The 27,557-nt window shown below is 43.0% G+C and overlaps 1 protein-coding gene and 1 long non-coding RNA gene across 3 annotated transcripts in view; one reads left to right on the top strand and one right to left on the bottom strand.

Moving 5' to 3' along the window:
- Positions 1 to 27,557, top strand: part of LOC148319376 (uncharacterized) — a 76,202-nt gene that overhangs the window by 44,399 nt on the left and 4,246 nt on the right. The window contains exon 3 of one of the 2 annotated variants that reach the window (XR_015839819.1): positions 4,673 to 5,169. The exons of the other annotated variant lie outside the window; for it this stretch is intronic. This is a non-coding gene — a long non-coding RNA (uncharacterized LOC148319376). Of the gene's footprint in view, positions 1 to 4,672; positions 5,170 to 27,557 lie in introns of those variants that run through there. 2 annotated transcript variants of the gene reach the window in all.
- Positions 22,790 to 27,528, bottom strand: barhl1b (BarH like homeobox 1b). Its single transcript, XM_088282232.1, has 3 exons — positions 26,569 to 27,528; positions 24,459 to 24,681; positions 22,790 to 23,712 (listed from the first exon to the last, which is right to left on the bottom strand). The coding sequence occupies exons 1-3, from the start codon at positions 27,020 to 27,022 to the stop codon at positions 23,415 to 23,417; spliced, it is 975 nt and encodes a 324-aa protein (XP_088138358.1). The 5' UTR covers positions 27,023 to 27,528; the 3' UTR covers positions 22,790 to 23,414.

A 27,557-nucleotide genomic window follows, 5' to 3' on the forward strand; every position in this document is an offset into this window, starting at 1 on the left:
GGAATAACATGCTGAGAATTGCTGTAACACTGCAGGCCAGATGGAAGCTAATAATTACCACTTACGTGTTACATCCTCGTCTTAGCACCTGTTAACAACTGAACTAACTGGTAATCCAATAACTAAAGCTTTGGTTCCCAGATTTGGTCCTCGAGAGCCCCCATCCAGCCTGTGTCAGATGTCTCCCTCCTTTGACACACCCGATTCCAATCATCAGCTCATCAGCAGGCTTTGCAGGAGCCTGACAACCATCCTGATTATTCGAATCCGGTATGTTGGAGGAGGGAGACATCAAGAACCGGACTTGGGTATGATGCGTAAGAGTTTGCAACAAAAAAAACCCCCAAATTTTTAAAGAAAAAGCCTCATAATGTACTGACTTGTTTTAAATAGATGTACTATACGGACAATATATGGCAAAGTGTTCTTGTTGTTGATTGCTGTCCTCCGAAGGTGCTAAGAGTAGCAACGTTTATCAACCAGGTGAGAACTGTGAAGCTGACACACGAAAAGGATCTGTGTTCAAATCATGAATCATGTATAGTATGCACATATCAAGATGCTTTATAAATGTATAAATGAAATGTATGTGGAACTATCATGCTCAAACTTCTCGTAACTCACAAAAAAAAAACATTTGGTTATTTGACTGACGGCTTTATGGCCATGCAGTTATTTGGTTGGTGCCGTTATGGTGAAAATGTTCTTAACATTAGATTCCAACGTAGATCACCAAAAAGAGTCAGTTGTTTAAATTTCCTTGGAAGCTCCTCTATATTGACGGATTGCATCTCAGTGTACTGAGCGTCAGGTAGCTGCCAAACTCGGGTAGCCAGCGGCTGTTGTGTCTTTTGACCCGATGTGGGCAGCTGGCGGTGGGCAGGGCATGCCCTGTGGCAGTGCCAGGGGAAGGCCAGGAGGGCCGGGGCCCCGGCCTGCTCACATTCTCTGTTCGGCTCTTGCTAATGGAATGACGCTCGCTCGTCCATATGGCAATTGTGAGTAGAAGTGGAAGAAGATTCTGAAGGTTGGCGCTGTGGAGCCACCAGGCAGTCTCCCGTTAGATATTGAACAGGACAGGACCAGACCTTTGGACACCATGTGCCTGGCCCGAGTTGATGTACATTTTCATCACCAGCCTGCCAGAACACTAATAGTTTGGATAACAACTCTAACGTTTTCTATGTTCCTGATTTCATTTGGTTGCTGCGGACCACTCTGAATTCCATGCTTGAAACTCAGTTCTCGATTTACCCAAGGATTGCGCATGCATAGACTTGATTACTCACACCAACATATGTGTAAGCTGATCTACTCACCACGTGCATCTTGCCAACTGCCAAACAAACCAAATAAACTGTGCAGCAATTGTATGTTTGTCAGGAGGAAGAGGTTCCGGGAGGCGTATATGCAAATAGATCAATTTAACACATGCGATGTGATCGATTAAATCTGAGACGAACTGCCAATTTGCATTTTGAAATACGCCATCGGGTGCAAATAAGCAAGCACAGCAATGCCAAAAGGTAGCCCTCAACCTTCACTTCCTACGCTGCTCCTCTCTGGATCGGGAACAAAGGCCACCTCTTGTGTCGCCACCTCCCCTCCCCGTCTCCCGCCTTTCTGTTTTTATTGGTGACATCTGCCGCAAAACAAACTCGCTTAGCAAGAGAAATGATGTGTCAGTGGAAGGTCCTTTAGCCCGCGCTGCTAATCTGTCAGGCGCCGCTCGTTGTTTATCGCTTGGACTGGCCGGCTGCATGCACTGTGCAGTAATGGCGACAGATGCTGATCCACGCAAGTGCGAATCTTGCTGACTTTTCCCTCCCGCAAACCTGTAAATTACAGCTATCGGGAGTAATTAGACCTGATAAAACCGTTCCCCTTGATGACCTCCTAGCTCTGGATGGTCATTGCTCTGAATGTGTTCAGTTCTCAACTCTGATGTTAAATTGTTCAAATATGTATGTTCCCTTTTTTAAAATTTTTAAAAAATATTTTATTATTTCAAAACAAGGAGAGTCTGGGTTGTTTTTGCACATGCCTCCCTTGTCCATTTAGATTGCTGATATGAATCTCTGACAGATTTGATCCTTGCATAAAATTATTTAAGGACATTGCTGCCCATTTTTCGTTTCACATTTCATATGTATTGTGTTCCTTTGTGTGGACATTTTCTCACAAATTTAAAAATGTATCATGGTCATCTGGTATCACAAAGCAGACGTGTCTGCGATCAAGTTTTCATAACTTTTTGTTCTTTGGCCCATTCCAAATTCCTTCATAAAGTTTACTGGACATTTCTGGAGTTTGTTTTTGACCTTTAGGCATTCTGCCCTCTCATTTTGGACCTGGGCCTGAGCGCCTTCCTCAAACTCTGTGATGACTTTGAGGACGTCTAAGATGGATGATTGAAGCTCCTCTGGAGTCGGAGAGGTTATTAGACATGTCTAGTTGTCCTCTATGTATCCTCACCAAGGTTCTGTGCGGACAGCAGGGCGCTGGGCAGAACCAGGCTTCCCTGCATCAGGGGCCACCTTCTCTTGTCCTGCTCCCGAGTTGGGCCTGCAAGCACCACAACGGCATCCGCTGCCAAGCATGCTCTTTAAAGAAGGGCCCCGCGCCCCTTTAAGTAACTCACGCTATACCACAAAGGTCACGCAGCCAGGTCTTGTCATCCACTCTACCTCCTCCGCCTCCTTCTCCAACCCTCAGCGTTCACTTCCTGGCCAACGGAGCCAATCGCTATTCTCCCCTCACCTTCTCCGCCACCACGCCCGAGCGGCAATCTGTCACCGGGCACTAGGAGATGCCACCCTGCCGGCCGCCTTCCGTACACTGTGGTAATGGCTTCTGGCAGCCCAAGAAAGATAAGTAACAGGCAAAAGGCAGAACGGCGGGAGGGATGAAGAGACCTTATCTGACATCCAAGATGCCCCCGATTCACCGCTGTTCGACTCGCCACTTCCCTCCCTTTTCCCTCACCCCACTTTGGCCCGGTCGCTTTGCGCGATACTTCAGTGAATAAATGAGTCGTTTTAATCCGACTGACAAGCTGGCATTGCCCAGCCCTGCCCTCCATCTGTACTGGCGGCCAGCGCAGCAGCAGGCCCCAGGCTGCCCGTGTGCCAATCCAACACACAGCTTATCCTGGCTGTAGCTTCACGGACAGAAGGGTTCGAGCTCTATGTGGCAGCTACCCTCTCCACCAAATGAGCTATTTATATAAGAAAGGGATTAGCTGGTGGAGGCTTTGATGAACTGGAAAAAATCATGAATTTGCTCCCGTCTTGCTCCGGTGCATGTTTGAATTCCTCGTCTTTGTAAATGAAAAGCAGTGCCTTCTGCAAAGTGAGTGACGGGGGCGTTTGACGTAAATTTGTCACGCATTCTCACAGTAAGATCAGGGAAGGCGCAACCTTGCGTTCAAGAACAATACAATGCGTCCATCTCTTGAGGAGGTTCATTTTTTGCTTGGTCGCCACATTGAGAGGTGACGTCCAAAAAACAACAAAAAAAAAAACTTAAGGGAGAGAAAATACTTGTCTGCGGGAGGTGCTAAACCCTCTGCTCCATTTCCACTCCCCACAAGCTCCTTTGTACGCCCACTCGTTGGCCATGTGTCACCTCTGAGTCGTTTTGGGAAGGGACAACATTGGTAACATTTGAGTGGCCAATTAAGCGTGGGGTCTCAGTGCGGGCACCCGTCTGGGTTCCGTTCAGGCCCATCACCAATGAGCTTGCTGCCACACATGCACTCAAACAGTCATTTAGGTCCACATTACCTCCCACCGTGTTATTCCTTTTCATGCTTACTTCCCCCGTCTGTCCTGCTTTTTCCCAAGCAATCATTTTAGTTCCCAGTTAAAGATCCCCACTGATCTGATTGGCGCTTATCTTTAGAACAGGAGGTTATGACTGTTAGAGCCATGGTTGTAGAACCCCTTTGCCAGTCCCCCCCACCCCCCTTTAATTGGCAGCAGGTATCTGAGGTTTTTCTGAGCCCACTGTTTTGCTACTTTTTTCCGGAAAGATTAAGCAATGTTTTCCTAAATTAGCCTGGAAAACTTTAAACACCGACATAAAAGGGAAATATTATTATCCTCAAGGTCGAACAGGCACTCATTATCACCCAGATTGAATAATTAGTGAACTTAAGAAGTGTAGGGAATTAAAACTGCAGCCTTTTGAAGTGTTTAAGGAGTGCTTATTCCCTTAACTGGAGTGAAAGTGCATCGCTGGATAATTTAGGTTACAGGCTTGGTGGTGACAGCTGGGCAGCATTGAACGCCAACCAAATAGACATACAACGTGGAGCTCTTTTTTTTTTTTTTTTTTAATTAAGTAGGTTAATATCTCAGAATGGCGTTTAATGTTTTATTCAGCACAGAGACAGCATGGACAGTGTAAAGGGACGGAAAGTGTTTTTGAATGCAGATGGGAGGTGGAAGGTTTATGGTGCTTCGGCATTTTCCCGTAGCCCGCCTTTGAGTCCGCCGCCCCGTTAAAGGTCTGCTGGAAAGATCCTCGCCCCTCTGGAGGCTTCTTCATATTAAACAAGTGCTTTGTTAGTGTGCCGTGGTTATTATTCATTACAAATAAATACTTAAGCACTTTGAGCTTAGCGCCCCGCTGCTTTACTTACGGACTTTTGTTTTTTTCTTCTTCCCAGTAACCTGGTTGTCCCTTTTTCGGTCTCCCTCCCATCGCTGCCCCTCAGTCCCGTCAGTGTTGCAGTGCCCTTCAACTCAGTAGAGCGCTGCGAGCTAGCCAGTGGCTCATGCCCATGTGCCAAAGATCCTTGCCTTGTGTCCCAAATTCTCTGCCCTCACCTGAAGCGCAACAGAGGCTTTGTTGTGCTCCCCAGGATGTCACCCTTCCACCTGAACTTCCCTTACATCTTTTTTTTCCTTCTATTTTTGCACAAACACTGCCACACAAACACCTTCAAGTTCAAACGTACTTTCCTGCCCGAGGCATTCAGATAAAATTCTGGCCCACTCCCCGTCCTCTACTGCAGACTTTTGGAAGGTGATTTGATTCTTTTATTTTTTTCGCTCTTCCTCGGCGGGCTGGCTGGCTGGCTGGCTGACTTCGCTGCATCGCGGCATGCGCTCGACCGAGACTGGTCCAATGTGTTCCGCAGCTGATGAATTACAGGCAAGATGCGGGCCGGCAGCCGGCAAGGAGCAGCGGCGAGCGGCCAATGTGCGCTTTCACTGGCTGCTCATGTGAAGGGGGAAATCAGAGAGACAGTGCTGACAAGTCTATTTAACACCAGACCTGGAGGAAGCCAGAGTGCCACTGTGCTCGGGATAAGTGATATCTTTGCCATCGGGCCACACCTCGCTCCTTTTTGTGCTCGCGACAGCTCTGCTCATATTTATTTACATCAGTGGTGAAAACCTAAGGTCACACTGATGATGTGACATTAAACACTCAAATGTGATTAACTAGCATGTGACGTTATTTATCAGCCATGTGACTGAGTCTTGAGCCAATTTGCTCCTACCCATTCTTCTGTGTTTTAATGTTCTCGAGGTAATCTGCACAATCCGTATCTCTACAACTGATTCCTGCTAAAACTGCTTTATCTTAATAGCCTCTTACTGCTTAGCACTAAATCCCAAATAAAGTTCTGTATATTTCGGAATGCACCCGAGTTATTAAGTGATATTTTCTTTCCATGTCATTTGCAGGATTACAAGAAAAATGTCATTTAGTGTGCGCTAACCAAAACTCTTACTAGTGTCAACCTAATCTAGTAATTGATTTGACATTTTGTCCACAATTAATATTTAACACAGTAATTGCATTGTAGGTACTGTCAGTTCTGACGCAATGGTTGTTTAGCAGCTCTTGTCTATTCATAATCTAGCAAATTGTTTTCTTTACTATAGCCCTGCGTCATAATACAGTTCCAATGAAAGTGTGTCGTTAATTTAACCCATCCATGGGTTTTAGATAAATGCGTTGACCTGAAAATGAATCTCATCAATATATACGTGGGACTCCTTAAAGACGTCGATAATTCGAGCTACTGGGATGATGCTTGCTGAATCCTTTTGAAAACTGCTGCTTGCTGTCTGATCGGAATACCAAGATGGTGTCCAATGATTTCCGCTGAGTGCATCAGTGAAATATCGTCTCCTTGAGGCTCAGCAGTGTGATATTGCGGGGGAGTCACACCGCCTGGATTTCTGTCACAGGCTGGTGGGGGCCAGTGAGCGGGAGCCCTGTTGACTGGTAATGCCTATTAATTACAGATACAAACTGCTAATTAGCGGACCAAACACTGGCGTCCATACAGTTTGTTTCCCCTGCAGCAATTATATTGAGTTCTAACACAAAGAGACAGTAAAGCCAAGCTGCCTGATGCGCATCGTAATCACAGACACCTTGCTGCGGCGCATGCACGAATGCCAACATCATGTAGCACACATCAAATACACAACGAATCAAGTGTCTTGAGCTAGAAATAAGATTTTGTTGGCTATTACAGCCGCAAAATGGTATATTTGTGACGGCTGTGTGTGTGTTCTGTTTTCCAATTGTATTTATCTGCAGTTTGTTATTTAAGTTATGCCATATAGTGTCCGAACGAATTATTTATTACATCAATTGTAAAACATTAACAACTGAAACGTTTGGGACAAGCCTGAGAAATGGTTTATTTTCACGTGTACATCCATTTATCAACTAAATATGTTCATGAGTTCTTTGATGCAGTTTTACTATCCGCTTTGTGCAGGGGATAAAAAAAAAAAAGTATGTACACCCCTGTTAAAATGCCAGGTTTTGAGTGTTATAAAAAATGAGGCCAAGATACAATACAATACAATGCAACTTTATTTTGCTTTAATAAAGCACTTTGCATCTGGTGTAATATATATTAGCAGTAAATTAGAACACAAATTAAAACGCATGAAAAATAAATCAATAATGTTAAAGCTTTTTCCAGTAACCTGCAACCTCAAGTTCAACCTTGGTTAAATAACACCATACCAACATCTCCCAAAATGTGTTATGGTGTGATGAAACTTTGGGCCTGAATTCCAAATGGTGTAAAAACAACACCATTCATCACCCTAAAACACCAAACTTCCAGTGAAACATGGTGGTGGCGACATTATGCTTGAAGGCCAGACTGCTCCCAGATGGTCGCATTGGTCGCATCCCATAAATAGGATCAGGTGCGGGTAAATATTTCATTCACTTACAAAAAAAAAACCTTAAACACGTGTGAACGGTGATATTTACGGCACTACGTTATCACTGTCATAACACTCGCCTTTATATTAGGCCTGGCAAAATTAACTCGAGAGCAATTTAAAAACATTTTAATGCATTTAAATATTTTAACTCAGTTAACACTTTTATTTACTTGAAAAACAATTTGCATTTCTTGCTAATCCAAATTCAAATACAGTATACCATATTAGGTGTACATCATCTCAGAACAACACCCTGCTCAAGTTCCCACTGGGCTTACAATAAATGTCTAATTTTTGAGAATTATTTCTAAGAAAAATGCCTGTACAGATGACTCCGTTTAGATCGCATTCGAGGGTCAATGAAAGCTATCGGAACCGTCTTTGAATTAAAACATACTTCATATTTCTTATTTGGTGATTTTTTTTCATATTTGGTGACTTTTATTTCACGATATTAAAGTAATAAATGTTACCGGCTTCACAAAAATAGTACTTAAAATGCAATGAATCAAAATGAATTATGGAATTTTGGGCAATTAATTATTTAACAAAATTAATGGCATATAATTAAACTGTCTCATGAATGTGTAAGGTTCCTGACGTAATTATAAAAATTAAGAAATTAAGACAAATTGTTCAGGAAGTGAATTTCTATAAATCCAAGGCTCTGCAGTAATGTTTAAAAATGTGTTGATATTTTTAAATCATTTATCTTGTCTCATTTTTTCTGTCACAAATATTTAGCATTTAAACAGGGGTGTGTAGACTTTTTAGAGCCAACGTATGTATTGCAACGTTGTTTTGAACCTTTGCCGGACTCGTACCCAAAGTCCTTACCAAGCCCCACCCCACTCTGCCACACCAACCATCCTCCACAACACGCGCACACACTCACACACACACACATATAAGTAAGCGGCCACAAAGTGTCCGCCAGCCTTAATCCCCTTTTAATTTCCTTGTGGGTTCTGAGCCAAGGCTCTGGCTGCAGAGCGAAGCTGGCCCCTGATGGCAGGATGGCCGTGGCGACAGGCAGCGCAGGCCTGGAGATCTTTACTGGGATCCGAGCAAAGAAAATACAATAACCACACACCACCACCACTGTTTGCCTTACACTTGAGTGGGATTTAGCTTTGCCGAGCGCTCTGTCACAAGTATGTGCACACAGGGCCACACACACGTACACACACGTAGACACACAGGACTGTCCTTAACTAACTTGTACTCCGGACATGTGATTGCTCCTTTCCCTCAGAGGACGCACACACCTATATGCATATAGTAAGCCTGTTCTGCAGCACTCAAGCACAACCCTCGATGAGGCTATTTATATCTTAATTTATACAGGTTGGGCTCAGCTTAGCACTGATCGCCACACAGCTGCCCCATCTCGCAATGCCAGGAGTATTATCTCCTTTTGAACAGCAATTTATTTTCCTCCCACCTCACCGCTGTTGGAAATTAAAGGTCCCGTCATTAAAATGTATGCTCTCTCTGGAAGCACGCACGTAGGAAAAGGGCAGCGGCAGACGAACGGCATGCACTCGCCGTTCATGTAATGAAAGGCGTAAAGGAGGTTGGCTGCTGCGCAGTGTTGTAGCATGCTCGCCCAAAAGGTGGGTTTGAGCGCAACAAAATGGAGAAGCAGAGCGTTATTGTTGCAGGCTAAGGAATTTTTCATGACATTTACACACACAGCTGGGATTGAGCTCCGGAAGCAGCTTCATAACATTCAACGAGGCAATAGATGAGCTCCGGCGTCTGTATTAAGTGTACAAAATATGCCTCTTTGCACCGGTTGAAATGCCGTTCTTGCATTTTACATATGGAAGACGATGAATTTTTCCACGCTGTTTTGGGTAAACAAACAGCAAAAAAAATTGAAAAAGAAAGATAAAAGAAAGATGTACATTTGTAACTATGGACTGTGTGAGATAAATTTTTATTGGTCAGTATGCACTGCTTTTTGAATATGATCCACAATTTTGCTGCATTGCTTTTTTGCACCTTCTTCACTCTTAAAAAAACCAACAGAAATCAATAAACAGAAACAAAACTGTTAGTCTTTCAATATTGCTAATAGCGTGTAAACTATCAGATTGTGGTTTGTGGCATCCTAATTTACTTCTTATCTTTAATAGCTTTGCAGATAAAGACATTGATGATAATATTAAAAATCATTAGTTTGTTTACGCTAACCAACAACCCCCCCCCCAAAAAAAGAAAATTAGATCATTTCACTGAATCCTTAATTGCTCCCTCTCAGGTTAGTATTAAAGCATATGCTGTGTTGTTCGATTACGCATAAATCGTTCTTAGCGGGGGGAAAAAAAGAGAATTTTTAATCAACTTTGGGTCAATAACAGTTTTCCTCAGCGCCATTTCTCCCTGCGAAGGTCTTTATGGCAACATAAGGAGTTCGCCCACCATGTCAGTCCAGTCTCATTTAAGGCTAATTCCTGTGTGGCTGCCGATGTTTGATCCCGTTGCCCATCTGAAGTAATTAAAGGGTTATTAGTAAACAGATATTCACGCTCGCTCACTCTTGCCAACTGTTTCATGCCATCTGCTGCTGCCGGCGCACGTGCTTTGACATTGGGAAGATGCTCCTGAATGGGCCGTGCTTTCATCAATTCTCAACACAGTCAAACAGTGTCATCTTCGGCCATGTGCGACAGAAAATAGAGGACCGTGTTAATCTGATGGACAAAATTTCAGATCACATTTTATTCCGTGTAAGATTCTTTTAACTGGTTCTACTTCTCGCAGATGACCATCTCTATTTCCTTTTCTTTCTTTCGCTTTCATGTCCCATTCTCCTCCCCCTAGTCCCCCTCCCTCTCGCTGTAACTCTGCCCTGATGCCTGTTTTTATCCTTTTTTATTTTCAGTAATATAGAAAGGATTAACCCTGCTGGCCCCTCGATGGTTACTGTTTCATTTTATTCTTATTAAAATCTTAAGAACCTACTTTATTATTCCTTTTTGAGACAACCTCAATAATCCTACGCCTGCCCGTGAGTCAAGTGTGCCTGTGTGCACGTGCGTGTACGTGTGTGCGAGTCCACGCGCATGCCCATATGCGTGTGTGACGGCCACAGAAGACCCCGGTAAGTGTGTGATGGATATTGTATGTATTCATACAAGAGTCAGAATCTGCCACCAGGTCTGAAATTTCCGGTTTATGCCCATTTAAGGCTTCAGTCTAACAAGAAAAGTGTCAGGAAATGACGCTATGTACATTTCAGATCACTGTCTCATGTGTTTCAGTCTCTACAACTGTAATTCGCCATTCCTGACAGGTTTTTTTTCCCCCCCCGTTGGTGTCGAGAAGGCGATTATCGCTGATGGGTCTCTGGTGTTTGCTGTGATCTTTCTTACAGCGTGCTGCATTGATTTTATGAAACCTCTGATGAATCTCAGACTGGAGCAAAGCTTCCTCGGATCACGCCGTGCTTTCTGCTACTGTTTGGCTGACCGGGGTTGAGCTTTATTTTGAAAAGCAGTAGCAGAGAGGCGCAGCGTGACTCTGTTCCTACATGCTTGATTGCGTCTACTGATGAAATACACTCCACTTCCCTTTTTGCCTCACTTTTTTTTTTTGAATTATTTTCTTTGTAAAAGACCTTTGAGTAGTATAGTTACATTACATTCAGAGAGCTCCTTTCTAAACAGAACTTTGAAACACTAATTCATTCCTTCGTCACTTCTGGGCCGGATGACTGCAATGCGCTTTATTTTTAAGTCAGCCGATCCTCCATCAAGCGTCTCCAGTTGGTCCCAAATGCTGCTGCTCGCCTCTTGACTGGTACTTGTAATAGAGAGAACAAAACTCCTCTTCTGGCGTCCCTTACTCGCTACCTGTACATTTTTTAGGATTTTATTATTTGTTAAAACCTTTGTGCGGTGTCGGGAAAGCCGACAACATTGAAGGCCGTGGACTATGACGTGAACGGAATGTAGCCAGTCAAAGTAGTACTCTGACTGACAAACAAAGAAGTCGAAGGAAATTAACTAAATTAATTGAACTTTTAATTTTTTGCTCCCTGTTGCTACCGTTGTCCATTTTTGGCCCTGACCTAACCGTTGAGAATCGAACAATGGCGACACTTTGGCCCTGGAAAGGATCATTTCTATTTCCACTATTTCCGAACGGAAAAACTGTTTCTAACTACAATCGTGTTTCATCATGAGTCCTCGTATTGGACCTCAAGATGTCCTACTGTGCTTTAAACAAAACATCTGAGCGAGAATAATCCATTCGGAAATAGCGTTTTATTTTGAAATCTAGTGTGTTATTAGTCACTTGATATCGTGAACCTACCATTTAGTTCACTTTAGTCCATCTGTAGGCGTTCCATCCAGAGCAAATCATCTTCATTACATCTGTGATAGCGCTCAAGTGTCTGTGTAGGTTGCCGGGGGCACGGAGGATTACACTATCGACTTAGCAAAAGGTCAACAATATTTGATTCTCTCAAAGGTTGATATTTATATCCTTCTATTTATTGACTCCGCTTTCATTTTCATTATATTGCTTGAGCCCGCGACATTAACATCCGCACTGTTATTCTCTCTTTGGTCCTCCCGTACGAGAGCAATTTGCGACAGAGTGCACGTTCAAATTTCTCATTTACAATGCATTGTATTCAAATGAGAAGAGAATAGTTGGGGACAAAGTGGATCCAGCTGCATGAGGGGAATCAGAAATTGAATTGGAAGTGTTTCATTAATCTTTTGGCCACGACAACAAACGCAACTGTCGATTGGATCATTAAAAGCCTCGACGACATATGTCATGATATCGAGCAATACTTGGCTTATTAGCGTCGTCATGTTTCCGTTACTCTTCTCCATCTTTGCTCTCTGAGCTCCACCCCCCTTGCAAAATCTTGAGACATATCCAAATCCTCATGCCCCTCCCCTCCTGTGTGCCAGGGTCACACTGTCAAAATGACTCTTTTTATTACAGTTCATAAACAGCGGCTCCCCCAGTGGCCTCAGGAAATTTCACATAAACTTTGATCAAACAGACGTTAGCCTCACTGGTCCTCTACCGCCTCTCTCCGCGCACGAAAATAGCTCCGCTCAATCACGGGCAGAGAAAACACAGCGAAAACAGTGCAAATAGCAAGGCAGTCACTGATATACCAAGTCATTATTGACCAGAACAGCAGGGGAATAGATCTCATATAAAAACAATAAGTTACTCTTTGCCTTTTCCCCTTGGCGAAGCTTCTCTCCTAGAGTGGAAGTGGAAAAGGAAGGCATGTACAGCCAGTAAACTTGACGGCTTAGAATTAATAGCTTTGAGGGGAGCTTAATCTAAAGTGATAAAAGTATCAGAAGTAAAAAAAAAAAAAAAAAAAGCAGGTGATTTAACTGTGTGTGTACATGGAGGCCGGACTTTGTACAATAGTTCTTTGTGGCCTTATCTTCCGCCATCATCCTTTTCATCATGTTTGGAGCATTTTTCTCGACAAGGAAGAGCTCCCTTGTTTGCAATGGCGGTTGCCACTTCAGCCAGCTTTCCGCCAACCCACACAGTTAACTCATTTACTACCATTGACGGCTAAAGACGTCAACGATCCATTTTTTTTTTTTTTTACCAGGCTGGTGGTGAACGAGTTAATAGCCACACCAATTACTCTCTTTTGCCACCTCCCCCTTTACTTGCTCAAGCGGGTTTGCCAGAGACAGCAGCTCTGCGGGTTCAAATGCCCAGTACAAATTCAGTGGTATTGTGTTTAAAACATATGCAGCTGTTGTTTTCACGTCACAATGCAGTCTGGACCCAACAACAGGCTGCAAATTGTCAGAAAAAAAAACCCCTCCCCACCCCAAAAAAGAAAAGTTTCAGTACCTGCGGTTCATTGTGACTGAAGATGAGGCAGGCAGCCGCACATGTTGATATTGTCATCGTGGCTACATCCGATGCGTATATATGGCGTGTCATAGCGAAAAGCTTGCCTGCGCGCACACACTCATGCATTGCACATGCATGTGCCGCCTGGAGGCTGATGCTTCCAGGTTCTGGATGGCAGCGTCTTGGCACCCATGGCTCCACTGAGACCCGCCTCTGCTCAGGATCAAGGGGTGCAGGAGGGCTGCCGCTGAGGCCTCGCCAGCCTGATTGCATGCCAGATTCAAGCCCGGATGGCGGTTGGCAGGCTGCAATATTCCTTCTCTGAATTTCTTTTTTACTCCTCTGGATGTGAGGATTTCAATACAAAAGATGATGGCGTTGTGGGCAGTTGATTGGATTATTGTATAGACAGTGATACAGTGTTGGTCGTTTTCTAGCAGCCATGAAGAGAATTATTTGAGGGATTGCGTCTTATCATGCATTGTTATGGCTGTTTTGGTGTTATACGGCAAACAGAATTTTGACATCCGCCCTAGTTTTGGTTTCAAGATGAATTCAGCTGGTTCTGTACACCACGGTCAGTTGCAACGCTCTTTTTAAAGCCACAGTAAAGGGGGTGAATAAAAGTGGTAGGATTCGTTCAATCCATTGTATTCCTACTGATTGTCTTGCACTTGACAAACACTACATATCTGAAAGAAAAAAAAACTAAAGCTAATACTAAAAGTAAACTAAAAAGAAGCAAAAAATAAAAACCTTTAAACTTGTCCTAAGAAACTAAACAAAAGTGAATTAAAAAAAAAAGTGTTTTCTTTATTATTATAACAAAGGTACCCACACATTGGTAGCAACGCCCACCTGACCTTTCTCATGAATTTGTTTGATTACTGATGTACTGATTTTCAATTGATTCGACATAACGGCGGATTCTAAAAGCCCACCAGGCAGGATAGAGTTGGACATTTTAAATCCTGCTACAGCGCTGCATAAAAATATTTGACGGTGCGGATTTTTATAGGACGCCTGTTTATCTTTGTACACTGTCAGTGTTTACAAATGTGTTAGAATTATTCGGTATGGCTCCTCGTGTTTGTCCCTCTCAGTGTATAAGAGGAAACTGGGAAAGAAAAAAAAATGTTGTGAGAGCAGTCAGGAAAAGTTGATTCCCATAAAGAGGCTAACTTGGGACATCTGTTGTGAAGAGGCGCTTGAATCACTATTTCCCGCTTTGCAAATTTCTTCTGCGCATCATAACTAGTGTGTGTGTGTGTGTGTGTGTGTGTGTGTGTTTCTTTTTAACAGTGCTCCAGCAAGCGGGAGAATTTGTTGTGTTTTCTCCGGGTCTTATTATGAGTTTGGGGACTGTTAAAGCAGGCATCGGCTTGCGCTGTTCAAGTGGGACTCTCAGTACCCATCAGGCCCGACGCGTCTCTGTGAAGACGACAACCACTGAAGGCGGCTTCCCGAGAAGGCGCCTCGTTCAGTCGGAGCGCTAAAGAGGTTAAACTGCTGCGTCTGGCGCAGCCAATTGTATTGATAAGCGTTTGAAGCTGCTTTTCTCTCCTTGCTGGCATCACGCTTCACACTCTTTATTTGGGTTGCCACTCCAGACAAACTTCAAAACTGGGCGAGTGTGTATTCCTGCACTCAGGTGTATATCGGCGTGGCGTTTGTGCGCATGAGTGTGTGTGTGTGTGTGTGTGAGAGAGGAGCCAGGGGCCTAGGATGCTGTTTGTTTGTGCTACCTGGATTCTATAAACCAGGCCTCTGATCTCCCAGGCAACATGCCTCCAAATTCCTCCGCTGCGCCATGTAAATATATCGGTGTCACTTTGTCTGATGATGAAATGAGCAATAGGATAGCGAGCAAGGCAGGAAAACCACGCAGATTAAAGCCACCCGCTCGGCAGTGTGAGATCTCATGCTTCCGCGCGCGTTTGTGAAGCCACTTTCAAACGGGACGAGGAGTGCCTGCACGAGCGCAACTGCTTTCCCTGGTGACTTCTGGCTCGATTGCGACTTTTGTTGCGTCGTCCCCCTCTCTCGCTGTCTCCTCCCGTCTGTCGTTATGCGCTTGTTAGCCCGAGGTCCTCGTCTTGGCCTGGAGTTATCGCCGTGTCGGGCAGCTGTTTCGGCCAGCCCTGGGGGTCCTCGGAGGCAAATGGCATGTCAAGGAGTGGTCACCAAGGTAGATTGTCTTCGTCGCACTCGGCTTCACGGCCACCGGGCTCACTTGTCCAATTAGGGGATCTTTGCCCCCCCCTTTAGGTCCCCAACCGGTCCTTTTGACGGATTCTTCAATGTGTCTGGTTCTAACCCCAAGACAAGCACACCTGACACCCTACAAGAACACACACACACCAATATAGTAGTATACTCTAGCACATCGCAGTGTACTTCCAATTATAATGTTCCCAGATTTTATTTAAATTTCCAAATTTTCCAAATCAAAAGTGTTCCTGAGATCTTAACAAAAGACAACTAGAATACTCCCAAATGCCTAATATTATCAGCACACTGCAATTTTGAATATGACATTGTGGCATGTTTGATCTTCAATTCAGAAACAATTTTCCCCATCGCATATAATGGAAATGGCTATCACACTTGTATTGTATTATTCAACAAAAATGCAACCTTTTCTAATGTATGTTTTCTTACAGCTTTTTTTTCAACCAGGGGAAATGTTTTACACAGGAAAAAATACACAAAGTATATGCCGTGGCTCTAAAAAGTCTACACACCCCTTTTCAAATGCCAGTTTTTGTGGGGAAAAAAAAAACACTAACTCATTGAAGTGCTCTGCTGCCTGTTCCATGATAACTATACTTAAAAATATAAATTTTCTATATTGCTCATCCTCAATAAAGTCACAGATAAGACGGAGCTATCTCAGCAGACTTTGAATGTGACCCAGTCCTCGTCGCCGACAATAATCTAGTGATCCTTTTTAATTTGTAACTGAAGCCGAGGTTGTTTTTCCCTCCTTCTGCCAACCTCTCTCTCTCTCTGTCTGTCTCTCTCTCTTTTGCTCACTCGCCTGTAGGCTACAAACAACATCAACCACCTTCTCGCTGGCGGAAACCACAATGTTGCCCTCTCGACATTACTGATACTTCACTTTCTTTCCGACCCGAGTGCTCCATGCGGCGTGGCAAAACAGAGCACTTGAAAATGACTTTGTAAATGTTGCTGTGCTCTTTTTTTGTTGTAAACTAACTTCCCATTACCTCTACGACAACTCTACTTGGTAACATCGCTGGACTTTTCCCAGAACTGCACCATTAAATATTTTCACACCCTCTAACAAATTAGCCATTGAATTAACTCTCCAAGGAAGGCTGATTTTTTAAAAAACCGGACTGGACTAGGTAGGCTATGTTGGGTTGCTGCCTTACCACACTGATAAAATATGTACGCAAATCAGGGCAGTTCATATTTTAAATGTGTGGTATGCAATCCCGCGTTCCTCATGAGTCGAGGCGTACGACCACTAGTGAGAACTTGTTGCTTGACTGACATGACTGATTTGATCCTTTAACTCAAACTACCTAAACAGCCCCCACCACACTGCCTTGACAAGCCCACCACCCCTGAACGGGCGGAGGGAGGCCGTTTCAAAAATGCGTGGTCCTTCTCTGCTCTCTGCCCTCTACCAGGAGACAAAGTATGAGAGAGCTGCCAGACATCACACGGAAGCGCTGTTAAAAATACATGTATACCACCCCTCATCATTTATTGATGACTTCTCCTGCCTTTATGTTTATGAGGTGAGGGGCCTCCCCGTGGCTCTGCTGAGTGACCCCCGAGGTTGCGCAAGAAACTGCCTCTTCCCTTTTAATGTAGCACACTTAAAAATAGATTTAGGGCTGACCAGTTGGATGCGTTAAGCTTTTCAACCTATTCACCGACTGTGTGGCAATTAATATGCAACGGGCGAGGGGTGGGGGGAGATCAGGTGATACGTGGCTTCACTTGCTTCATGAAGAGTAAAAAATAAAGTTAGAATGATTAAATGAGATTATTTTCTATTTTAGTTCTCTGGTCTTTGCTTTATATAGATTTTTTTAATCCAATGATGTCCACAATTTCACAGTCAAAATAGTTAAATTTGCAAACACTATATGCTGTTCAAATAGATAGGCAATAAATTAAAGTTTGGCAGCAAGCAGCCAAGCCTCACTTGAAATTGTACTGAGGGTGATATTACGTTTATGTCGTGCTGTTTTATGATGTAATGTTTTCCTGAAAAGTTCAGCGAATTTCCATACTTACTTTTTCACCTTTTTGCCCAAAATAATAGTGACATCTTATATGCGCACTATCTATACTGATGAAAATGTAACACTCTTGTGGCCAAATATTGTGCGTTAATATTGTGCGCTAATAGGCTGCTAATATCTCTCTTTCACGCTCTCATACACACACATATATATATATATATATATATATATATATATATATATACAGTATTAACACTTTTGTACTATCAGGCTGTTATGTTGCTCTGTTTCAATGTTTAGCATCCAAATAAACCCCAAGTGTTTTTTTTCCCTCATTTATTTTGCTCTCACTGAATTCTGTTGCAACTCTACTGCCAAGGAATAATTTGGCTTTCAACTGAGAAGTCTAACTCAATGCAGAACAATTCAATTCGTACAATACATAGGTAGTTAGCTTCTGTTTATAGTGTACCGGCATTTGGTAATCGTCATCCTTTTGTAAATTTTTAATGGAATTCCTTAAAAATTAATTTGTTCGGATCTGACTCAAAATGTATCGTGTTTCCTGAAAACGGGTTGAGGCTTTTCGTCTGCGTGTATGATATTTTGTGTTTATTCCTTCGAGTCATGGTGTTTATCAATATTTGATTACTAGGAATATTGTCCATGTCGGGTGTTTTACGCCTTGGCAAAAACCAGCAGAGGGCAGTTCTGGCTAAAGTAGCTTGGTGCCTAAAGAGGTTGCAGTGTAAATTAAAATGGGAAGCAAACATTTCTCCGTGCTCAAACGGCATAGAAGAATATTTCCAAACAAAAGCCGCAAATATTATAAAATTTATATTTAAAAAATATTGGTATCAGAATCAAATAATTTAACTTCCATTTAACTCAGCATTATGACTAATCAGCGAAGAGTACTGCCTTATAATTCATCCATGCTCAGCTGGTGCAGATGTATTTGTTGTTTCAGGTTGTGATCTGGTCCCAGGGTCGTTTCAACCGCTAGCTAGTATCAGGAGGTCCGGGTCTCAGGGGTATTTTTTATTTTTTTTTGCCATGTCATCTGGTTGAAGAGGCTGGTCACGCTCCAGTATGAGCGAGCAGCGAGGCCTGTGGTAACAACAATTTATTGATTGAATAATCTCTGTCATCTGATGTGGATATAGCTTACACCGGACCCCTGCTGAGAGCGACACAGTTTTCATTACCCGCCGCTGGTGGAAACATCCTGTCAAGACTCTTTTTCAATCCGTTTCTTTATGGCTTCTTTTTACTCTCCGCTATGCGCTGTCATTTGACGGAAGATTGCCAAGGAGTGCTCTGAATAATATTGTGCTGACTTGACGGTCATGTCAGACATTTGGTGACCTGCCGCACTTTTGAACAATAGTTTAGTCCGAGTCTGCCAGTGTAGAAATTATATATAAAAATATCTTAGCAGGATTAATATATATATATATATATATATATATATATATTAATCCTGCTAAAATATTTTTTGTCTTTTAGGATTAAACTTGAACAGCATTCTACATATACCAAAAAAATTGTCGTTTACACACTGTCACTTGTAAATGAAATATTTAAATGCCATAGGGTTTGGTCTTAAATTCAAATTAATGCTCCGAGTCGTCATGCTACCACAAGTAGTGCATCTGTAAAATGAGTGATTTCAGGTCTGTGAAGCAGCAGGTCCTCCTCCATTGCTCCTCTCCCGCCTTCTCGCTCCATCGCCAACCCTCCGTCTGATCCGAGAGGAAAGCTTTCATTATTTGCCCAGATTGGGATGTCAATCCCCGCGCCCCTGACCCAAGTTGTAGTTGCAGCCCGTCATATTGGGCAAATGATTAGCGGGGTTATCTCGCCTGCAGTCTGCAAGTCTCGCCTCCTCCTCCTCTCCTCACGGGCCGATGTACCTTCAGGCAAGGATGGGCTTCTCGAGCTCTGCCATCATTTCCACTTGCTTCTACTTCATCATCTTCTTCATCTTCTTAAAGCTCACTCTGTTGGCCACTGGGCTCCTCTTTAGCACTCTTGTTTTAAAGCAACATGAAGGCAAGCATTTTTGAAGATGTTTCAAAAAAAAAAATTGCATGATGAGGAAAAGTTTGAGCCATTAGTGCTAAACATTTCAGTTTATGTAGAAGGAGATTTGACATTCGGTTGGATGTTTTCTTGAATAACTTGAACTGGAGTCTTTTGTTTTTATGTCAGCAGTGGCTCAGTTCAGAGGTCGAGGGTTCGAGTGTCACTCACAAAGGAATTTGGAGTGGAATGGTACGGTCACTGACAGGTAGCCCAACTTAAAAAAAACGAACAATTTACACAGTGAGTCGTACTTGAAAATTGTTCGTGACCTCATGCTATTACCAAAGCTCGAGTGCATGTTACAAGCAGGAAATAAATAAGCTACACTGATTTAATGTGACCTCATCATAATAAAGGTACATTCAAATACACTGGCCAATAAATTTAGGTACCCATGCACAATTAGATGACTTTCATTAGTTCCACAATACAGATTTTTACAATTACCTCCATCTGCAAAAAAAAAAAAAAATCAATTAAAATAAATAAATACATATACCGCAAAGATCCTCAGTTTTTACTGGCACAGTATGTGTGATTTGAACATGATCACATTTAACTCAAGGCATTGTAAATGTTATTTTATTTGAAACCCGTTTTTATTTTTTTCTCAATAAGGTGCGACAAATGTATGTGAAATGATTATTGGTTATTTGAACTGAATATTTGTTTTAACCATAAATGTTAATTAACTATATGCATTGGATTTGTCTGATTGTTGAAACACATTAACACCAGATTTTATTTTCGTCAACGGGCTTTTTCAAAGTATCATTATGGTTAAAAATCATCCGGATTAGGAAAAGTCACTGATAGTTTGCTTCTTTCATTCTTTGTTTCCTTTTTCCTTTTCTTTTTTCTTTTTTTCCACATGTCGGGAGCTCAACGAGACTCTATCCGCACTTCATTAACCCTGAGCCGGGGACAATCCGTGGGAAGAGCCGTGGGATTTAGCACCAGCCTTTCACATGCAAAGGAAAGAAGGGGTGGGGGGGGGGGGGAAGTCGCCCAACAAGACACGCGGGGATTTTTTTTTCTTCCCTAGCTGTAGACTTTCAAGAATAACCTTTTATTGGTCATTATGTGAATCAGAAACGGATTGCTCTGATGGGACTGTAATGATCTTTTGGCAAGTTGGGAGGTGTTTCATTCCCCCTCCTGTTCACTCAGTCCACGCAGGCCAAGCCGTCACTGTATTTTTAATGCAATTTTCCGCTTCATAAACGCGCCAGTTATCAGGCCGTCAGTCTGATATTTCACGGTGGCGAGGCTGCGGACGACCGCTAAGTGCATGAAGAGCCCCCGCAGAACAGGTGCCATGCGTGGACGTCAGCAGGCGGGGTGGCGTGGGGAGGGGGGGAGGGGGGTGCTCCCTATATCAAAGCCATTATCGACTTTCAATTAAAACCTATTAAAGTCTTTTGTTCTCATCGGTAACATCGGCTCTCCCGTCAGCATCTGAACTGATTTGACCTCCAAAAGAAGTCGGGGACAGCACGCAGACTCGTATTGGGGGTGAGGAGGAGCGGGGGGGGGGGGGGGGGGTTCAGTAGGATCAGGAGGAAGGAAAATGATTATGCGGAGGAGGAGGATGGGGGGGTGGGGGGGAGGAGAAAGCGGCACCGCTGACCAGCTGTCCCCTGCACGCTGATCCCCGGCCTGCAGTCAGCTCCAAGGCCGCTCAGCAGCTGTTGTGCCGGCCTTGGAAACAGCAGCGATCATCCAGCAGCCTCCGCGAAGGGGAGGATGGAAACAATCAATTTCCAAATGGGATCATTTAGGACACTTAAACAATTGCGCACATGGCATTAATATTTCATCTGGTGCATTGTTTATGGAAAACCAAGCGGTGGTGCCACTGTTGGGTGTTTTTAGAGGGGGGGCTAAAACATGAATTTAAGTTGTAACAACTTTAAAATATGAATTGTTGACATTTATGGCAACTCTAGCGCAACAAAGCAAGCGAGTTGTTCCCTCCAAAACAATGTGCTTAGTTGTTTCTAAGTTGAGGGGTGGGGTGGGGGGGGGGTGTTAATACAAGGGACTATTTTTCCCGTCAACTCGTATTCCTTTGTTGAAAATACGGTAAAGATAGCTTTCACAACAGCATTACTTTTTGTTGTTGTTGTTACTCAACTTAAAATTCTATCGAATTTTGTTGCATTGAAATTTTGAGTTTAACTTTTCTTTCCCCCCTTCTTTTTTTACTGTCCATGCTGTCTTTAATTCGTCCTGAAACAGAAAATTAAGACCAGAGACAAATGAATAGGTTTTCCGATTTCGCAAAATCAGAGAAACTTGCAATAACCCCCCAAAAAAGTCATTTTCTCTTAATATTCTCATTTTGTATGTGTTGTAAAATATTTTTTTATTTTACCCTTTACACAGCTTAAGTCTCAAATTACAAATCCAAATATTGAAATTGACAGGGAGAGAGGGAGAGAGAAAGAAATCCAGTGCTGATCGCTCGTATATGGACATTGCCCTTCGTTGAACGCACTTAAGCGGACGTGAAATAAATGAGCTGTCAAATCAAACGAGTGGAAAGTGTTTTGGACTCCCAATCCTCCGCAATGTTTATTCTGAACGGAAGTTTAATTAGAGCTGCACCTTTGACACGTGTCCCACTTGATTTAAAAATGGATCATAACGCTGACAGCCAAGTCTCAGAATCTTCTCGATTTAATATATCCAAATTGTATATTTCTATTTGGTTTCTTCTTGATAGTCTGTCATGTCGACTTATTTAATTACTGCAAAATGTCCTGGCGTGTTATTTTTTTTTTTAATCGGCGCTGCCAACCGCTGAGACAAAAAAAAACATAATTATGATAAAGCAAATTGATACACGCTGAATAAATGTTAAAGTTGTGTTGGATTAAAAAAAAACTGTTCTATTTTTTTAAGTTGAATAAATATTTTTTGGTATATTCTTTTATGTTGGTTCCTTAAGTTGTTTCATGCTCGCAGTTTATAACATTTACATGTATTGCTAAATAAGTATAGTCACACGATTAAATCAAAGACTTTTATTTCCACATTTATAAAAGTATTTTTTTACATCAAATGGCCCATCCTATATACCGCCTGCTGTAAATTTCACCAGAAAGGAACTCGAGGAACGGAAGAGAAACGAGAACCACTCCACAAGCTTGCATCTGCAATGTTACTTTTTTTTCACCATGAGAGGAGAACAGTTAAGTTATTACGGCTTCATATGAAATAACATATAAAAAAAAAAATATCACAACGTCTGTTCAAATACATCTAAAGCAATCAACAGGCTGCTTGTACCACAGGTGCACTCGGCTCCCATCATTTGGAGAAGGGGGGGTAAAAAAAACTAAATAAAAAAAGAATTTGAGGAAAGCAAGTAACTGGAGTGATGTAGGCAAAAAAATCATATCGAAAGATTTCCATAATTGAACACCTGTAAATTATACTCGGATTGGTCAATCTGTAACTCTATAAACTGCATCGCCGGGGTGTGAAAGGACTCCAGAAAAAGAAAGTAAGAAATAAAAGAAAAGTCAGCTCTGTCCAATGCGATCTAAAATATTCTTATTTACAGTTTTTTACACGTCAAGTCAAGTTAATAATTTCCGAGAAAGCAAATTGTAAAATTAAAACAATAGAAGGATCCGTTTGGGGTCGTCGCAATAATAAAATTATGTTTTTTTAAAAAAGCAACAACAACAACAACAATATTCGAGGTGGCATTTAATAGAATGAAAGAACCAGCATGTATAACGGCGCGGACATGTTTAAAAAATACAGAATGCATTTAAATAAATACATAACTTAGAGCCTTTTGATTTATACAGAAATATAAATAAGCCATAAATAAGCCCCCCCACCCAAAAAAAGAAGAGATGCTTCCCCGAGGTGAAAAGTTGCCTCCACGTCTCCCATTCGCACCATATAAGCTCCAAATGAGTTCGCTTTTCTAATCTTTTCGTTTCTTTTTTTTTGTCGTTTTGTTTTTCGCGGTGTCTTTATTTTTGCTTTTCTCCGGAAGTCCGGCTCACCGCTGCTGGGCGGGCCTGGAGAGCACACCGGACATGGGTGGCAGAGGCGGGGGCGGCGGCTCGCTGCCCCCCTGCAGGCCGTGCAGCAAGATGCGGGGCACCAGGGGCCTCTGCAGGCTAGGTGGGGGCGCCGAGGGGCCCCTGTACAGGTAGAGCGCAGCCCCCGGGTCCAGGTTGGACACCAGGCTCTGCGGGTAGAAGTAGGGTGACGGGAACATCCTTTGCAGGGCCGAGTAGTTGCCAGCCTCGGCCAAGAGTTCCAGTCCCACCGCTGTCTGACGCTTCCATTTGGTCCTGCAGCAAGAGAAAAAAAATCAAAATGAGCACTTGTACTGGTCATCTCTCAGCGGGTGCAGAAAACACTTTAATGACTAATTAAAAATCGGGGCCGTTCTTTTTTCTTTTTTTTCTTTTCTTTTCTTTTTTTTCCTTATCTTTAGTCTCAAGCCGCCTCTTGTATTCACACCCAAACACGTCGGCGTCCACTCGGCGCAGGTGAATAATTCATATTAAAGATAATTGAGGAGATATAGTGGCTTCTTTGAATTATTGATACACACACATGCAAAGCATGCATTATTCAGAGGCCAAAGTGTTGTTTTTGTATTTATTTATGACATTTAGATGCCCGGGACGCGAAACTGCGGACAAATTCACGCTCAAGCTAACACGATATGGAAAAGCTATTTTGGCATTTATATATTTTTTTTAAAAAATCACATAATAGAATATGTCACGACCCAATCATTGTCTGTAAATTAAAAAGCACGGAGGCCTCAAACTGTCGTTGGAGTTGGAAAAACTAGAAAATGTAAAATTGATATTTACGGCAACGCAAGCAGTTGTTTCCACTTTTATCTTCAATTTGGGATTCAAGGAAAGGAACAACCGCTCTGTCGATTCTTTTTTCTTTTCTTGTGAAATGCAGGAAATGCAATTCTCACAACAGCAAAACTTTTTGTTGAATTACCCAGTTTAAAATTTTTTATTTCACCCAACATTTTGTGACAGTGTGTACTATTTTCCGGAGCGGCACATACCTTCGGTTCTGGTACCAGGTCTTGACTTGCGTGTCGGTGAGGTTGAGCGAGGCGGCCAGCTCCATCCGGTCCTGCACGCTCAAGTACTTTTGGCGCTCAAAGCTGCGCTCCAGTTGCGCCAGTTGGTGGTCCGTGAAGGCCGTCCGGGCTTTTCGGGGCTTCTTGAGCCGGACCTGGGGGCTATCTCTGCTGCTGGAGATCTCCCTGTCACCTTCCTCTTTCACTGGTGGGCAAATGGAGGAGACTGAACATCTCGATCGAAATGTTGATTATTTGTTGCGCACGCTCGTTGATTTGGAGGGAATTTATTATTATTTTTTTTAACTTTATAATTAGGAAATATTTCTACGTGACCCTATTATTATCATTGCACTGGATTTCTTTGGTTATATTATTTTTTCAGTCCTCTTGTATTGCCTCATTAGTTCGACGTGTATTTTTTTAACATTCCTTTATCTCGTTGAATTATTTTTCATTTGCAATGTTAGAAATTGTCATTCAACCCTAACCTAACAATTTCTGTAGATTATATATTTTTAATGTTTACTAGTCCTTGAGCAAATGCGTTTTATCTTGATAAAATTTAATGCAAAATTCTTCTGATATTCAGCCTTCAATGGACGTTCCTTTTTTTACGTCAGCATCCCCCTGCTGCATGGAGTCATGTCAGGGCGAGCACTTTGATTTTAACACACAAAAAGAAAGGGAAAAAAAAGTCGAGGGGGTGGAATCTTTTTGGGGTCGTCTCAAGCAAGCAGCAGCACAATAATCCGCCTAATTGAGTCACCAGGGAAAGGACCAGTGAGTCCGCGGGAACTTCACACGAGCGTGGAAATGGGTGGAAATCAAGAGCCGCTCGGCCTTGAGTGCCAGCAAATGTGATTAGTGGCGCGGACAAATTGCATCAAATTCCCTGATATATTAGAGGAGGAGACTTGGTGGGGAATCAAAAGCTCGCGTGGAGAGGGCTCGCCGTGGGCTTCTTCCGTCAATCATGACACGAACACAACACATTCAAGACGTGATTGTGAATATCGACGATCACTCAAGGGGACGGCGACAGCTTCATAATGCGATTGTATTGTTATAAGAATTATTTGCTCAGATTAATTTATATTTGTTAGTACCTATTTTGGGTTCCCATTTTCTTAAAACGTGTGTGTGCGTGCGCGCGCGCGTGTGTGTGCGTGTGTGTGGTAATTGCGGTGTAGCCTGCAGCAGTGGACTTGATTCCACCAGCCGCTTCATTGAAGTGTGAGTGCGTGGTGACACGTCTGTTACAGCTGACATGATTGGAAACAGATCGAGCTTTCATGATTTGTATCTATATTCCACTCTTGTGCTCCTCCACACACGCACACACCCGTTTTGCCCGTCTGCTTCTATAAGCATATGTCATCTGTGTGAAATACAACACAAGAGCAATACAGTACTGTAAAAAGAGCGATCACAATTTCTTTTTGGCTTATTATTATGTATGTGTACTTTTTTTGCTTATACTGCAGCAGTAATATAAATATAATATAAAGCAAAACACGTTGTTGTTTATTACTTAAAAACCAGCAGCCTCTCGCTTTAACAAAAACAAATTGACGGTTTGGAAAAAAAAGTCCAACTGTTCTTTTTGTTGTGATTTATTAATTTCGGAAATGCGCTATTTTCAATTAAAATGTACCAGCGGCCACGCCCCATGTATGAAGCAAAATATTGCGTGTCAAATTGAGGATGACCTTTGACATCCTGAATATGTTCAAATTTGGACAGAAATTACGTCTGTAATAAGTTCTAAAATATAATTAATTCCAATTTGAATTTTAAATTGTTCGTCCATCTCAGTATTATGTAATGTGTATTATATTCTGTGCAGTTATAGTGTTTCATTTTATTTCGTGTTTAAAAAAACAATTTTGAATTATTTCTTTATTATTATTATTATTATTATTATTATTATTAAAAATGAAGACAGAAAATAAGTAAACACAAGGAGGTATATGGAGCAGTAAAGTAGTGATTCTATTTACTTATGCACGTATTCAAAATCCACGTGTGCGTGTGTGTGTGTGGGTGCGTGCGTCTGTGTGTGCGTGTGTTTATATGTGTTTTTTCTCACCTTTATATTCGCTGTCCGACGACGAGTTACTGTGGATTTTCTCCATAAAGTCGTCCGCAATCTTAGCAGCAAGTCTGCCGGCCTCCTGCGTGGGTTGTCCATTACTCGAGTACGGCGCGCAGGCGGCCAGCGGCTTACAGTCCGCCAGAATGTCTCTAATGAGGAAAGACGAGGTCATGGTCCTCTGCTGGGACCCTGCCGAGATCCCGGGGCCGTGCTGCAGGTGAGGCGGCAGGCCGACGCCGTGTCCGGGCCTCGGGGCCAGCTCGTCGGCGCACTCGCGCCTGGGCGAGGGCGGCGACGAGCAGCCGCTTTCCACGTCGGATCTGGGGCTGAACTCCAGAGGCGAGCGGCACTCCCCCGCCAGGCTGTCCCCCTTGGACAGCGGACTTCCGGGCCTGTGGGAGAGCAGCGAGTCGATGCCGAAACTGGAGCCGTTAGCGGACGCCTCCATCGTCTTGACCAGGGGCGGACGGGCGGGGGCGCGCCTCAAACTACCATTTGGTATTTGGGACAAGTTTATATTTCTTCAATGCGGTCCGGGAAATGTCCTTGCATGAGTATAATCATATATTCATATGTTATCCCAAGTAGTCCCTGGCGTCGTCCATCCAGTTCGGGCGTCCAATTGGATTTCTTCGATCACGCACAACTCGGACGATTTCACGCCTGGAGCCCGGAGGAAAAAAAAGACTCAGGAAGCCGGTTCAGCACCATGGACAGGCACCAGATGGATCACTGGGTCAACTCGTCTCATTCTTTAGCAGGCTGAACGCACGACGCACGTGGAGTGAAGAAATGCCAGCGCGCAAACGTGAAGCGTGCGGGTGCGCCGAAATTGCAGTAAAGTGGGTTAAATAGTCCCAACTAAGGCGAGAAGGGAGGAAGTGGTGAAAAACGGAAGTTGAGGAAAAGTCAGGAGCTATAGGTTTTAAGAGCGTCTGGTCCACGTGAGTCCCCTGTGACACGCCTTGATTGGCTGACGGTGG

This window comes from Idiotropiscis lumnitzeri, chromosome 18, assembly GCF_059441095.1.
Source record: "Idiotropiscis lumnitzeri isolate Australia: NSW breed Sydney's pygmy pipehorse chromosome 18, RoL_Ilum_1.0, whole genome shotgun sequence".
NCBI lineage: Eukaryota > Metazoa > Chordata > Actinopteri > Syngnathiformes > Syngnathidae > Idiotropiscis > Idiotropiscis lumnitzeri.

What these genes read in the sequence shown, in the direction of transcription:
- barhl1b (XM_088282232.1), bottom strand. Translation starts at nt 27,022, where the DNA reads ATGGAGGCGTCCGCTAACGGCTCCAGTTTCGGCATCGACTCGCTGCTC. An exon ending in GTCGGACAGCGAATATAAAG is followed by an intron (nt 24,682 to 26,568) that starts GTGAGAAAAAAC and finishes TTTGCCCACCAG; the next exon opens with TGAAAGAGGAAGGTGACAGG. An exon ending in ACCTGGTACCAGAACCGAAG is followed by an intron (nt 23,713 to 24,458) that starts GTATGTGCCGCT and finishes CTCTTGCTGCAG; the next exon opens with GACCAAATGGAAGCGTCAGA.